Consider the following 16,115-nt stretch of genomic DNA (forward strand, 5'->3'; position numbering starts at 1 on the left):
TGAGAGTTGGACTGTGAAGAAGGCTGAGCGCCAAAGAATTGATGCTTTTGAAGTGTGGTGTTGGAGAACACTCTTGAGAGTCCCTTGGACTGCAAGGAGATCCAACCAGTCCATTCTGAAGGAGATCAGCCCTGGAATTTCTTTGGAAGGAATGATGCTAAAGCTGAAACTCCAGTACTTTGGCCACCTCATGCGAAGAGTTGACTCATTGGAAAAGACTCTGATGCTGGGAGGGATTGGGGGCAAGAGGAGAAGGGGACGACAGAGGATGAGATGGCTGGATGGCATCATTGACTCGATGGACGTGAGTCTGAGTGAACTCCAGGAGTTGGTGATGGACAGGGAGGCCTGGCATGCTGCGATTCATGGGGTCGCAAAAAGTCGGACACGACTGAGAGACTGATCTGATCTGATGCTTTCTACAATATAAATCAACATTTTGTATTGAAAATATTGCATCTCTGCTTAGCCAAAGGTGAGATATCTGCTGAGTATATCAGTTGATTTCAGAAATATAAAATCACAGATAAGGATTTTATTTTTCTGTTGTACCTTAACCTGGATTTGCCAGGACTGACTTCTTCATATCAAAAGATCTAATGCTAAAATCTGAAGCATAATTTTTGTGGCTCAGAGGGCCACCATCTTTAAAGATACTTGGTATGGCGCATAAACAGCCCACCCACATAAAACACAGGGTTCCAGAATAGCTTTAGCATTCTGAAGATCCCCAGATTTGCTTGTGGATACTTAGGCTGGTTATGATTTGAGTACAGTTTTAATGGCTTGCTCTGCTTGGGATTGTTCTAAAGGTACTTGTAAAGGGGTTCATGGCAATCATGTCAGGGATTGTGATGGGTTTTCTTGGCTGAAGAACCATCATTATAGAGGATAACGACGTTAGTTCTGGTGAAAACCTGCCACTTCTCTATATTAATTAAAAGCGGTGCTATCAAACCTCTTGTGAGAAGAAAACAAACACAAATAAATGGAGCTCTCTTTGTTTCCCTTTTGGCACACAACGAATTACATGGCACGTGATAACATAAAATTCACAGGAGCAATCTGGAACAACAAGAGGTAAAAAGAAAAAAAAAAGAAAAAACAACCTCACAGGAACAGCAGGATGAAGGGTATTTGTTTTGGCGTTAGCAAGTGCTTTCTTTCTGACTGTTCCCCAGCTGGCCTCAATCTATGAATGCCATACTATCCTGTTATTGAAGGATAGACTTTTGAGAGTTGCATTTTTCACCTCAATTTTTATAAAATTTGGTTATTCCTAAAAGCATGAAAACATATGTATTAAGTCAGGTTGCCTATATAAAGATTCCAAATTATAATTTTGTCCACAACTGCACAGACACTCAGAAAATGACTGGTGATGCTCTGATGTTTTGGAATAATTTAGATATCTTGAGATAAGCAAAGTCTAAGTAAATTATGTTTAATAAGATACCATTTTAAAAGTCCTAGTTGCATTCAGATGCTGATTTGTATATATGTTAACTGTGTAACTCAGGTCCATAAAGCCGTTTATAGAATTAGCATCTTTTGAACACACTTTTTTTTTAATTGAAGTAAATGATTGTAAGACGTTTCAAATACAGGCATACCTTATTTTTGTGTGTGTTTTGCTTTATTGCACTTTGCAGATACAGTGTTTTATACAAACTGAAGGTGTGGGACTACCTTGTATTAAGCAGTTCTATGAGCACCATTTTTCCAACAGTATTTGCTCACTTCATAGCTCTGCGTCACATTTTGATAATTCTTGCAATATTCTGATCCCCTCACCAAAAAAAAAAAATGACCCTCTGGAGGCTCAGATGATGGTTAGCAATTTTTAGCAAGGAAATATTTCTAATTAAGGTATGTACATTTTTTAAGTCACTTAATACACTATAGTATAAACACAACTTTAATGTACTCTGGGAAACCAAGACGTTTGTGTAACTTGCTTTATTCCTTTTATTTGATTTCTTACCCTGGTTTGGAACCAAACCCACAATATCTCCAAGGTATATCTGTAAATACATAAACACGTGTCATATCTGAAGCCACTAAAGAGAGTTGGGTACAGTCTCTTCTGGATAACTTTTCTATGGATTTCTATTTTCCATAGAATGTGCTTTAATGGCAATATGTCAAAAGTTATCAGGGAAACACCATTAGGAAGTGAAAGTGCTGCTGAGATGAGTCCCTATTCTTGTGTATTTCACTGCAATGATCAGCATGGTATGCCAGTCGGAAGCACAGTCTTCCTGCTCATGACTAACGGTGGTAGAAAGACCATCTTACTTTTCTCCAGGAAATAGTTTAAACAGGGATAAAGAGCCTGAAGAATAAGATGAAAAGGCAGGCTTAAAGTATTCACTTTCTTTTCCCAAAGAACCTGAGTTTATGGTATAATTAACTGTACATTTTGAGATAAATGATTTTCCCATGGATCAGAAAGCTTTAATTGCATGTGGATTAATTAATGAAAGTTTATAAAGAAAACGCTATACAGAAAAATGTACCTGAATGAAAATGAATGTGACCTTCAAGAAGCAAACCTAGCATTAGCTATGCTATCTGAGATTTGGACATTTACGCAAAATGTCCAAACCTCAAAACAAAATGTTCTACTAGATTAAGTGTCTAAAAGCCTGCAAAGATTATTTAAATGTAGTAAAATAAATAATTCACATAGAGGGCTCGTCTTATTAATTTTCCAAATCTCATCATTAATTAATTTTCATGAACTGTTTTGCAAAAAAATAACAAAAAATATAAGATAGTTTCTAATCAAGTAATTTCATATTTTGATGTTTCAGCCTCTGAGTGTGTACATTGAATTGATTTGTCACATGCAGCTGCCCTTTGATAAATCCGTAATAAAAGAATCTTATGATTGTGTTTGCTCAAGATGTGCTTCTGGTGACACTTGTTCATTTATGACTTTTAAAGATGTCAGGCATATATTGCATCTTATTCCTTTTAGTGATTATTAAGGAAAAGGGCAAAATGACAATGTTAGTAATTAGAGACCTTGGAATTACTTATTATTTTCAGAAAATATATATCCTAAGAGTGAATAATGAAAACTCTGCTTGACCTTCTAATATTCTTTTCTGAAGGTGAAAATTTGAAAGAGGTATTATTTATATATCTTTTTCCTAGATGTAATTTCCGTCAAGTGTCATTCAATTTGAAAATACTGATTTTTCTTTTCTGTTTTCTCCACACATGCTTTTAAATTTCCGTTATTTTTTGCCTCATTAAAAAGAATAGAAGGAAATAACATAGAGTTGTTTCTCTCTAAAAATCAGAGATGAGTGCTAGAAAAATACAAGCTACTTGAAGGTTTTAAAATATTAATGAGAAGGGTCTCTGTATTATTTCAAGTCTTGATATATTTAAGTTTAATTTTCTTTGTTAATGACAAAGCATTTTATTTTTTAATACATTTCATCTTGAGGGAAATAGTTTTTTTCTAATGTATTTTCCATCTGATCATCAAGTATCTTTTCCATGGTCTCTTTTTATCTTCTGAAAATCTTTAGAAGTAGAAAAAAGGACATAATTTGCCATCTGAGAGAAAATGCCTTAAGATACTTTTTAATTATGAAAAATGCTGACTGAAAAGTAAAAACAGATTTTGAAATAATATATATTCAGAAATATTGGCAGCTTATTCTCTACTCTCAAATGAACAACATGGTAGGGGTTTGTTTGTGTTTCAAAGAGACAATTTAACAATATTGTTTCCCTGTTTTACTAGAAAAATTAACACTGGGTAGGCTCATAATAACAGTGTTAATAAATTCAGACCATCACCTAAGGATATTAATAACCTGATTTGTATTGAAATATGAAACAAAGAAATATAATGAGAAGCAGGAACAGCAAGTTTTATATATCATAAAATACCACAGAATAATTTTTGTTATTCATACTTTTATCAATTTTTTCATTCCCATTCTTTCTTTCATTTACTGATCCTTAATTATATATCAGAATCTAAGATCAGTACTAAGCATACAAAATATATTAGGACAAAGTCCTTGAGCTCAAGGAATTCATAAGTTCCTGGGGAGGAGTTTAAAATGAATTCAATGCAATATGATAACTGCTATGTACAGTAGGTACAGTAATTTTCATAAGGAGTTGGGGGAGCTGAGTAGAAAGAGAAAGAGGAAGTGCATGAAGGGTACAGAAAATGTTTCATGGAGAAAATCATCTAGAATCAGATCCTGAAGAATGAGTAGATTACCATCAAAGGGATCAGAAACTCTTTGGAAAAGCCCCCGATGCTGGGAAAGATAGAGGGCAAGAGGAGAAGGGGTCGACACAGGATGAGATGGTTGGATGGCCTCACTGACTCAATGGACATGAGTTTGAGCAAGCTCCAGGAGATAGTGAAGGACAGGGAAGCCTGGTGTGCTGCAGTCCATGGGGTCACAAAGAGTTGGCCATGACTAAGTGACTGAAAACAATAACAACAGAAAGAAGTGATACTCTTGACAGTTATAGACATTTCAAAATCTGCAAAGGTTTTATTGTCACTGGAGTATAAAGTACAGAGAACTGCTGAGAGGTGAGCCCTACTCAGGAATTTGGGTTTGACTTCCATAGACAATTGGATTCCAGAAGCATCTTAAGTAAGCATTATAGTCAGCTTAGCGTTTCCAAATGTTAGTTAGTGGTGGCATCAAGGAATAATTGAGAGAAAATTTAGGTGATACTCAATTTGTAGAAAGAAGTAAACTAATCTGGATGTTGAACAAAAAAGGGCATCTCAGGATAGTTCCCCAGTTTCTGACTATTAGGGCATGATGGTACCATTAATCAAACTAGAAGGGTTAAAAAGAGGAAAAAAGCTTTGAAGAAGAAAGTCGTGAATTATTGATCAGTATTTGCCAATTACCTTTTATGTGTAAGATACCATGTTGTACACAAGAATACAGTGGGATATAAGGAATGTCTGATTTTTTTTTTCAGTCTAGAAGGGGAGTAGCATATAATTTAGCATGTAAAATTTCAGAATAGATATCCATGTTTCTTAAGTTCTACAGTCGTGTCCAACTCTGTGTGACCCTGGGGACTGTAGCCCACCAGGCTCCTCTGTCCATGGGGATTCTCCAGGCATGAATCCCAGAGTGAGTTGCCATTTCCTACTCCAGGGGGTCTTCCTGACCCAGGGATCAACCCTTGTCTTTTATGTCTTCTGCATTGGCAGGCAGGTTCTTTGCCACTAGCATCACCTGGGAAGCCCCCAGAATAGATATGATAGCTTCCAAACTGGTGGTAAATCCCAAATTTATTCGGAGAATGAACAGATGTTATTTACCTTAAAAGGTGGGAAAATAAGTAAACGATTTTATAAATGAGTAGAGGAAAATAAGTCTGAATGAATGGATTTTAAATTCAAGCAGAAGGGTTTTTTTTTTAATATATCAATTTTTAATCAGGGGATAATTGCTTTTCAATGTCATGTTAGTTTCTGCCATGCATCAGCATGAATCAGCAGTAGGTGTACATATGTCCCCTCCCTCGTGGCCTCCCTCCCACCTCCTATCCCATCCCACCCTTCTTGGTTGTCACACAGCACTGGGATGAGCACCTTGCATCATATAGCAAATTCCCACCAGCAATCTAGTTTATGTATGGTAGGGTATATGTTTCAATATGACTCTCTCAATTCATTCCACACTGTCCTTCCCCAAATGTGTTCACAAATCTGTTCTCTATGTCTGCATCTCCACTGTTGACCTGTAAATAGTTTCATCAGTTATTAATGTTAATTAATACATGATATTTGTTTTTTTAATCAGGCAGAAGTCTTGAATGGTGGGCAAAAATGGTATCCGAGAAAATTATTATGCGTTTTCTTGTAGGTTAGGTGTTATAGGTGGTATTTTATGCAGTTAGTTGGAAGGAGGAATAACATTTAGACTATTAAAGTAACACAAGTAAGAGACATAGTGTATCTTAAAATGAGTTGACATTTCTCTTTTTAAAGGGTAATGATGCTTTCAGAATTCCAAGAAACTCATTTTAATGGAATAAAAGAAATGGTAGTTAATAATTTACTTTTGCCAATGTGATTACTCTTCCCCTTCCCCCAAATAACTTTTCTGTCAATTTGTAGGGGCAAATTTATTTCCACTTGTATTAAGGAGAAATGAAAAGAGGTATAGTGTACAGGTTTCAACATGTCTGAGAAAAAATTATGTAACTGTGACAGTTAAAAATTGAAGGTACCTGAGGATCATTTTATTTGGAGCTTCATTTTACAAATAGCAACTGGGGAGCAGGGTTTAAATACTTGTCAGAAATCAAAGAATGACTTAGGAGCAGATTTGGGAATAAAGTGAAACTGTGTTCCCTATCCAGTCTTTTACTTTACCAATTTAGATCCGAGGTGGGTGAGGAGGGGTGGTAAGAGATACAAATAAAGGGAAAAGAAACCAAGGTGTGAAGACTGCCAAAGAATTCGAAATATTCAGTATGTGTGTGTGTTAGTCACTCAGTCATGTCTGACTCTGTGATGCGAAGGACTGTAGCCTGCCAGGCTCCTCTGTCCATGGAATTCTTCAGGCAGGAATACTGGAGTGGATTGCCATTTCCTTCTTCAAGGGATCTTCCCAACCCAGGGATCAAACCCTGGTCTCCTGCATTGCAGGCAAGTTCTTTATTATCTGAGCAATCAGGGAAGCCCAGTAAGCATAGGTTTAAATTTGAAGATAATGAATAAGAGCAATCCTTCTGGCCCTTGAGATCTATATAAACTTGCCCTGAACCTCACCCCCGTTCTACTGCAGGAATTTAAAATGCTGCCTAAGTTCCCATTAATTGTCATGGAAAGGGGGTAGGGGAACAGATACTCCATTCTCTTAAACTTTTTCACCTCGTGTCTCGTATTATCTCTTCTGTCCCATATTGATCTGGTAGTGACATTCATACTCTTCTTTGTCCCTTTCAAAAAAAAAATATATGTATATATATATATATATATATATATATATAATGGTCATGGTAGATTTTATTGAAAAAGTGAAGGCAGTTAAGAGAGCTTGTCGGCAACTGTCTAGACAAATAACAATAGAATTTACACGTTTCTACTCCTGAGTCTGAGTGAACTCCGGGAGTTGGTGATGGACAGGGAGGCCTGGCGCGCTGCAATTCATGGGGTCGCAAAGAGTCAGACATGACTGAGCAACTGAACTGAACTGAACTGAACTCCTTCTTAGCTTCCTTTCACAGAGTGCTTCAGTCTTTCTTGGTTCCTTTGTTCACGATCCTTCTGGGTTTTCTCTTTTCTCCTCTTCTTTCTAGTTCTCCAGAACAGCAAGCACTCTGTGCCAGACCCTAGCCCCCTCCTTTGAAGCCTTTCTGGCAGCATATAGAGACCCTCATGAACATCTCTCTTCCTAGGCAGCTTTCTGCTGCTGTGTTCTTCATCTTACTTCCAAGCCAAAGAAAACATTTATTTATTCTACAACTTCAGATAGACATACCAATGAATGTCTGTATTATACAGATAAAGTGTTAGGAAATGGAACCACAGAATTGAAAAAGGCCCCTGATCTCAAATAGAATAATAATAATAAAGATTTATAAAGTGTCTTTCAATTTAATTAACAAAAAATGTATATGCATTTAATAGCATACAGGATCAAACTTGAAGATAATGAATAAATAGGAATATTTTTGGCACTGAAATCTAAATGAACTTGCCCTGAACTTCAGCCCTATTTTGGTATAGCAGTTTAAAATGCTGCCTAATGTTAATGACTATTTTGATTATTTAAGTCTCCTAATAATCCCAGGGATTAGATACAAGAGGTGGTTGATATTACTCAGATTCATTCACCTTAAGATTTTAGGTTGGAATTGTTACCAATACAAGACTAAGATTTCACTTTGAGAAGAGAAATATTCTAAGGAACAATGCCTTGTACTGCTCTTTTTTTTTAACCTTTCCTTTGATTTTTAAATGGAAACTAAAATCCTGATAGAGTTAATGACTGTTTTACCTATTCCAGTTATTCATATGATGCATTTCTATTATATCCTGCACAAAGAACTTATAAAATACACAAAAAGATCATAGCAATCCATCCATTTTAGTTACTAAAGGATCTACTATGCATTTTTGTTTTGTTTCCAATAATTTCAAAATTATGATGAAGTCCAATTAAAAGTAAGATCATGCTGGACATTTTTTAAGAAGAAACTTCTTTCTCAAAGCTTATTTATCCATCAATTGATCTTAACTGGTACAAGCAGCTGCATTAAGGAATTCCTTGACTTAGAGTTTTGATTAATAAAATGCACCTACTATTTAAATTCAAGCATATCTTTTCAGTGTCTAAATTTCAGATTTTAAAATTCAACATGAGACTATGTTACTTGAAGCTCTGACATTTGGGAATAGAGACTTCACTTAATAATGAGTGGACTTATGTTGGGATATTAACTCTGTAGACACAATGTGTATGTCTTCTGTGTCTGACTTTCATAAAGAAAATTGATAGAAGGAATTAAGGAATATTGAATTCTTACATAAAAACTGGCACATTTTATCCTATTTAAAACTTAACCTGACCTGTAAGGTTGGCATTGCCATATATGTATTTGTATCTATGGAAATTGGAGTTTGGAGAGATTAAATAGCTTGCTTGAGGTCATTTAGATGGGAAAAAGGAGCTGGGATTGCTTCCCAAACTGACTAATTTCAAAGTATATAGTGTATCCATAAGAAAACCTGAACTCCAAGATTCTAACCTTATCATAAGATATTTAAAATCTCTGATTAGAGCTTTTCATTTTTAAATGTAGATAATCTGTTATCAAGTGTCAGTGAGAAAAATTAAATAAATAAAACTAACGTTTCAAGGCATATAGGTATCTTTGCCTTGTATTAGATCAGATCAGATCAGATCAGTCGCTCACTCGTGTCCGACTCTTTGCAACCCCATGAATTGCAGCACGCCAGGCCTCCCTGTCCATCACCAACTCCCAGAGTTCACTCAGACTCACGTCCATAGAGTCAGTGATTCCATCCAGCCATCTCATCCTCTGTCGTCCTCTTCTCCTCTTGCCCCCAATCCCTCCCAGCATCAGAGTCTTTTCCAATGAGTCAGCTCTTCGCATGAGGTGGCCAAAGTACTGGAGTTGCAGCTTTAGCATCATTCCTTCCAAAGAAATTCCAGGGCTGATCTCCTTCAGAATGGACTGTTTGGATCTCCTTGCAGTCCAAGGGACTCTCAAGAGTCTTCTCCAACACCACAGTTCAAAAGCATCAATTCTTCGGTGCTCAGCCTTCTTCACAGTCCAACTCTCACATCCATACATGACCACAGGAAAAACCATAGCCTTGACTAGACGGACCTTTGTTGGCAAAGTAATGTCTCTGCTTTTGAATATGCTATCTAGGTTGGTCATAACTTTCCTTCCAAGGAGTAAGCACCTTTTAATTTCATGGCTGCAATCACCATCTGTAGTGATTTTGGAGCCCAGAAAAATAAAGTCTGACACTGTTTCCACCGTTTCCCCATCTATTTCCCATGAAGTGATGGGACCAGATGCCATGATCTTTGTTTTCTGAATGTTGAGCTTTAAGCCAACTTTTTCACTCTCCACTTTCACCTTCATCAAGAGGCTTTTTAGTTCCTCTTCACTTTCTGCCATAATATATAACTGATCACAGATTCTTCTACACAAAGCCAAAACCCTCAGTAAAATATTATCTGAAATTAACCACAATCAAATTCATGGAGCTGGTCAGTGGCTGGAGAGTCACTACATCACACAGAACTTTTTTTCACTTACTATCAAGTTGAGGAGCTAGGAGTGCCAGGTGTTTGGGGTTTCCTTTTCTTGTCCTGTGTTGGCCTTCCCAAAGGATATAGGGAGGCCAATAGTTGATAATGAATAGCTTGAGTATTGCATTATGGACAGCCATATTTGGAAGGATATATAAATTTATTTTTGTTGATTTTTTAATGGTGGGGGGGTTATTTTATGTTAGGCATTTGTAAAGAATAGCATCCTACCATAGTAGCTTATATCTAAAATTGTTTTTATATATAAAGTAGGACCACAATTCATATAGTCTGTCTTCGTTTTACCAAAAAATATGACATTGTTATTATTTTGTTTTGAGGCTAGAAATTATCATATGAATGAGAGCCAGTATTTTTTGACCATGAGGTTTGCCTGCCTCATTTTTCCTGTCCATTACAAAAACTAAGTCTTTATTTTCTCTACATCTTATAATATTCACATTAAATTATCTGAAATATCCTTTAGCACCTATACAGTGAAGCAAAACTGACACTCTGCCCTTTTGAACAATCCTTCCCAAAAGCAACAAACAAAAAATATTTATTTAGTCAATAAGTTTAAATGTATGTATTAATAAATGTCTAAGTTATGTTCCTTTTTCTCTCTTATTTTGTCTCTCTTCCTTTTTGATTTCCATGGTTTCTGTAACTTAAGATGTGAGAATTCATCACACATTTTTGTTTTCCTGAAGTGAGGGTAAAGCAGATCTGTACTTTTTGTTCGAAATAAATGTTGACTAATGGTTATATTACTGGTGGTTCAGACGGTAAAGAGTCTGCTTGCAATGCAGTAAATGCAGGTTCGATCCCTGTGTTGGGAAAATCCCCTGGTGAAGAGAATGGCAACCCACTCCAATATTCTTGCTTGGAGTAATCCATGGCCAGAAGAGCCTGGGGGGCTACAGTCCATGGGATCACAGAGTCAGACATGACTAAGTGACTAACACACACACACAATGGTGAGATTTACCAGGTAAAATATATGGTGCCAAGTAAATTTTGAATTTCAAACACACAACAAATGATTTTTTGAATAAGTATGTCCCCTGGAAGTTTGCATACTTATACTATGATTTTATGTTTAACCAAACTTCAAAATTAATTCAGTGTCGAGTATTTTAAATTGCTAAGTCTGGCAACCCCACCAATAATCTGGTATTTGTGGAACTTTCCTGTTGATGGGAAATCTATATTTATACATTTTTAAGTTTTTTCTATGAGAGTTTGTTTCTGGCTCAGATGGTTTTTATTCTTCCTTACTGATTTCCTTTTAAGATCATCCTTATTGTTTATTTACTGATGCTCTTTTGACTCATTTTGGGACACAAAGTGAAAGGATGAGATTAATTTTCTCATTATCTGGAAGTCTGAAGCTAGTTAATTATTTATGTTATGCAGTTTTCAATTTAGCCCCTTAGATGGTATGATTATACATTTTTAATTCAAGAATATTTTCTTAATAAAATCACCAATATTTTTCTGTTGATACTTAGAACTGAGACCATTATCAGGTTTTCATCCTCACTGTAAAATTAAACATTTGATAACATTCTAGTTTCACTAATATATTCTGTAGTAAGTTACTATATGTGGCATGCTGTTTCAAAGTAAATTTTGCTACTATTCATTAATTATGTTTCTGGCATCTTATCTGGGAAGTTTTCAAAATTATAAAATAATAGAAATTAATTTTTGAACCCTGCACATGGATGTCTATCCCATCTGTAAAATACATATTATGTTAAAATGCCAAAGGAATCTCTCCTTGAGAAATGGAGCTATGTAAAATATGTATTCAACTGCCACCCTCCACAACCACAAAATCAGAGTTTTATCTAAAACTGTTATCTTACTTCCAAAGACTTATTTCTGAGAATTGTTCACTAACATAAATAAAATATTTTACAAAATATCAAAAGAGAAAACTCCTTAGAGAAATAATTGCTCTAAATGTGTGAAAATGGTTAAATAAATAAACAGTATGCCCTACGTAGCCTCTCTAGGAAAAAACAGAACAAAACAAAAAAACTACTAAAATCCAATAATAGGTTAACAATGGTGGATGGTTTTTAGTTTACAAACTAAAATCTGTAATCTTAGGAATTTACAGGAACAGAAGGCAGTGGCACCCCACTCCAGTACTCTTGCCTGGAAAATCCTATGGACAGAGGAGCCTGGTAGGCTGCAGTCCATGGGGTCGTTAAGAGTCAGGCACTACTGAGCGACTTCACTTTCACTTTTCACTTTCATGCATTGGAGAAAGAAATGGCAACCCACTCCAGTGTTCTTGCCTGGAGAATCCCAGGGACGGGGGAGCCTGGTGGGCTGCCGTCTATGGGTTGCACAGAGTCAGACACGACTGAAGTGACTTAGCAGCAGTAGCAGCAGCAGAACCTTATACACTTACACTTCGAACCATAATATAGATGGAACCATGTAACAGATTTTGAAAACAATTTCTTCCTCCGTGATTCAAGGTGGAAGATCTGCATTACTGTTTTATGTAGAGTCCTTTGGTGATTCTAGTATATCTCCCCATGTATACACTTACTTTTTAAGGAACTTAAATTCTTTCTGTAATTTCTTAATGGCACTTTCTTCATTCCTTATGGAATCAATTTACTTTACACTGTTCTTCATGATAAGTAGAAGCAGCTTCACATTGAAGGTATAAAATCTGTATTTGTATTTGCACTGTATTATCGAGCTGCTCTTGGAACCATTGATGGAGAAGGTATGACATTCTACACCAATATGTTTGAATAAGATTAAACCAAAAGATAATAGAGTTTATTTCCAAGGGAATGATTTCATGTATGTAAAATTATAAAATAAAAAAAGGAGGCTGTGTCTTTTCATCATCTTTAACAAACGTCTTTGCATTTAATTTTTGGAAAAGAAGATCATTTTATTTTTCTCAGTTAAATTAGAACTCTTGTCATCCTGGAAAATCGAATGGCAATAATAAACAAAAGTTTAGATAGAATATCATTCAACTGCCTGAGCACGTGACCACTTGAGACAACTATGATCCCACATGAAGTCCACTCTAATGAGTTCTAGCCATTTATGGTTTTAGAGTGAGCCTTGATTTCACAAAAGTAAAAGTAAGGTGCCCTGTTCTCTGCAGTTCGATGATCACTGTAACTAAAGGTGGGAGCTGCTTGTGGGTGAATTGCTAAATGCCCTATGAACCCCATGCCTTTAAACAGTTAATACTATACTACATCAGAGCTCACTGCCCACATTTTCATTTCAACTTTGCTGCTTGTAGAAAGAACTGAATATTGGAACATATCCCTACTTCAAATTCACTTACCTGAGAATAAAGGAACAGGAAAGAGAGAGAGATTTGTTCTGTGATCAGAGGGTTACAATTTTCACTCAGTCTGAACTTTTGCGAATGAGATCATCTTAAAAGGGGTCAACACGGTGGGACTGCAAAGAGTCAGACACGACTTAGCGACTGAACAGCAGCTAATGGTGGGACTTGGATTTTCCCTTTTTGGTCCTTCACGACCTTGAACTCTTTTTCCAGGTTTTCTCTTCTTATTTGTTGTACAGAGTCGGACGCAACTGAAGCGACTTAGCAGCAGCAGCAGTCCTATTTTAAGTTTTCCCATTCTTAGAAGAATATTTAATGCATAAAAATAGAAATGAAAACTACTGTGTCTGTGCATTTGCTTATACTGACTCTTGCATTCTGATTGCCCTCAGGCACTGAAGGAGCAGTGTTCGGGCACTCTGTTGAGACACCGCACATCAGAGCGGAACCTTCCCAAGACCTCAGGTAAGTCCTGGCCTCTACACTAGTTTCTATCACTGAGGATGGCCCTTGATATATAAAGAACCAAAGTAGAAAATATGCTACAAAACTGTATAAGGACTTGACACTCCCTGTCTACACGGTAAATAGATAATCAGCTATTTGATAGAGGGCAAGAACATGTGAGTTACTATTCTATCCTTCTGTATATTTTTCCTCTACAAATGTACAATGGATATAAAATAAATATATCAGACAGGAGAAGTGTGGAAAAAAGAAAAGAAAAGGCAGTTATGGAGGATGTTGACAGGAGGACTGATACAAATAGGGATTTCAGAAAATCTGATGTACATAATGAAATATATGGCATGCATAGGCATAAAAAAAGGGGACTCAGACAATGAGAGAAAGCTATAAACAGTCAGAGAAGGTTAAGTAGAGGGAAATACAGAAACCAAAGGAAACAATCATCAGTAAAAGGCAGAACTTAACTGCCCTGTGATGGACTCTTTAATCTTATATATTTGGTGAAATAAGCTCTGTCTGTCAGTTTGAGAGGACAATTTTATAGTGTATTCTCCCCAGGATAATCATGGCAATCACTGATAAAAGTTAAAATACTAAAATCTAGTCTATTGTTTAGATAACAACTTATCTATTGTTCTTAATTCAAGAAATGTTATATTCAATATATATTATATAAATTGTATATAAAATTATATATAACTTGCAGTGGTATATATTGTATATTATATATACTTGCAATATATACATATATTAAAATTATCATTTAAACCAATACAATATTATATTCCATCATCAATTTCAAATAGGTAAATAGCATACTGGATTTCCCTATAGCCCAGATGGTAAAGAATCTGCCTGTGATGCAGGAGACCTGGGTTCAATCCCTGGGTCAGGAAGATCCCCTGGAGAAGGAAATGGCAACCCACTCCAGTATTCTTGCCTGGAGAATCACATGGACAGAGGGGCCTGATGGGCTACAGCCCATGGGGTCACAAAGAGTCAGACACGACTAAGTGACTAACACAGATAGCATACTAAAATGCATTTCCTATGATATGAAAAAAAGACAACCTTTTACTGATATTAAAAAATAAATTACATATTTAAAATCATTTTTAAAGCTAAATTAAAATATTAACCTGAGAGAGAGTATTTGTCTTGAAAACACAATAAAATATTGAGCAAAATACTCATTTTATTTCATGAAGAGCAGGCTCAGCCCTTCCTATGTGGATGAGTAGAAAAAATACTCAAATAAAATTAGAAAAATCAAGTTGAAAAATGTTAATGAAAAAAGTCACACTTTTACAACAGTAAATTTTGCAGCCCTTATATTTCTGTGATAAAAGTCCTTTAAAAATGCGGTTTCTCACTAGGTGAGTAGCGCAGATTTAAACAGCTAGTTAATAACAGAGAAAGTGGCCCTCTTCATGTGATCAAAATATTTTTAATAAGACAAATATGAAAATTACCTACTTTATACTGAACCCCAAGGATTTAGGAGTTTGAAGAATATGTGAAAACAGTGTCTTATAGTGTGTTATAGTCTTGATTTATGATTCTATTCTCAGTTGGCAACTCAACATTTTTGTATAAATTATTTTTTCCTTTTCTACTTAACAAGGTTGTGTTCCCACTAGAACAGGAACTATATCTTCCTTGTTTATCTTTAGTTCAGTAATAGCCAGGTCACTCTATCTCACACAGAGTAGTGTGGTTATACTTTGTTAATTATTAAAACTGAATAATGAGGATACTAAATATCTACATATAAGGAATGTAGTATCATTTGTTATTATATTACTAAGATACATGTGACTAACATTCACTTCAGTTCAGTTCAGATGCTCAGTCCAGTCCAACTCTTTGTGACCCCATGGACTGCAGCATGCCAGGCCTCCCTGTCCATCACCAACTCCCGGAGCTTGCTCAAACTTATGTCCATCAAGTCAGTGATGCCATCCAACCATCTCATCCTCAGTCATCCCCTTCTCCTCTTGCCTTCAATCTTTCCCAGCATCAGGGTCTTTTCCAATGAGTCAGTTCTTCCCATCAGGTGGCCAAAATATTGGAGTTTCAGCTTCAGCATCAGTCCTTCCAATGAATATTCAGGACTGATTTCCTTTAGGATTGACTGGTTGGATCTCCTTGCAGTTCAGGGACTCTCAAGAGTCTTTTCCAACACCACAGTTCAAAAGCATCAATTCTTTGGCACTCAGCCTGCTTTATAGTCCAGTTCTCACATCCATACATGACTACTTGAAATTCCTACTTTTTTAAGCTGTGTTTTACCAGAGATACCAGAGTTTCATTCAATAAAAATTTTAATTACTAAGTTCTAAAAGGAACATTTCTTTTTTGCCTCTAACATTTTAGTAATTATGTACTCATTTCACAAATTTCATTATGAAAAGCCTATTGCCAAAAAAGGAGTAAGAACCAATTGCTATTTTAATTACCTTGCTGACATGTCTCAACTTTCATAAGTA

At 36.0% G+C, this 16,115-nt stretch overlaps 1 protein-coding gene across 1 annotated transcript in view; it reads left to right on the forward strand.

The window, feature by feature from the left end:
* Positions 1 to 16,115, forward strand: part of SGCZ (sarcoglycan zeta) — a 178,171-nt gene that overhangs the window by 139,567 nt on the left and 22,489 nt on the right. The window contains exon 4 of the mRNA XM_061404030.1: positions 13,551 to 13,623. Coding sequence (XP_061260014.1) covers positions 13,551 to 13,623 — 73 coding nt within the window. The remainder of the gene's footprint in view (positions 1 to 13,550; positions 13,624 to 16,115) is intronic.

This window comes from Bos javanicus, chromosome 27 (genome assembly GCF_032452875.1).
Source record: "Bos javanicus breed banteng chromosome 27, ARS-OSU_banteng_1.0, whole genome shotgun sequence".
Lineage (NCBI taxonomy): Eukaryota > Metazoa > Chordata > Mammalia > Artiodactyla > Bovidae > Bos > Bos javanicus.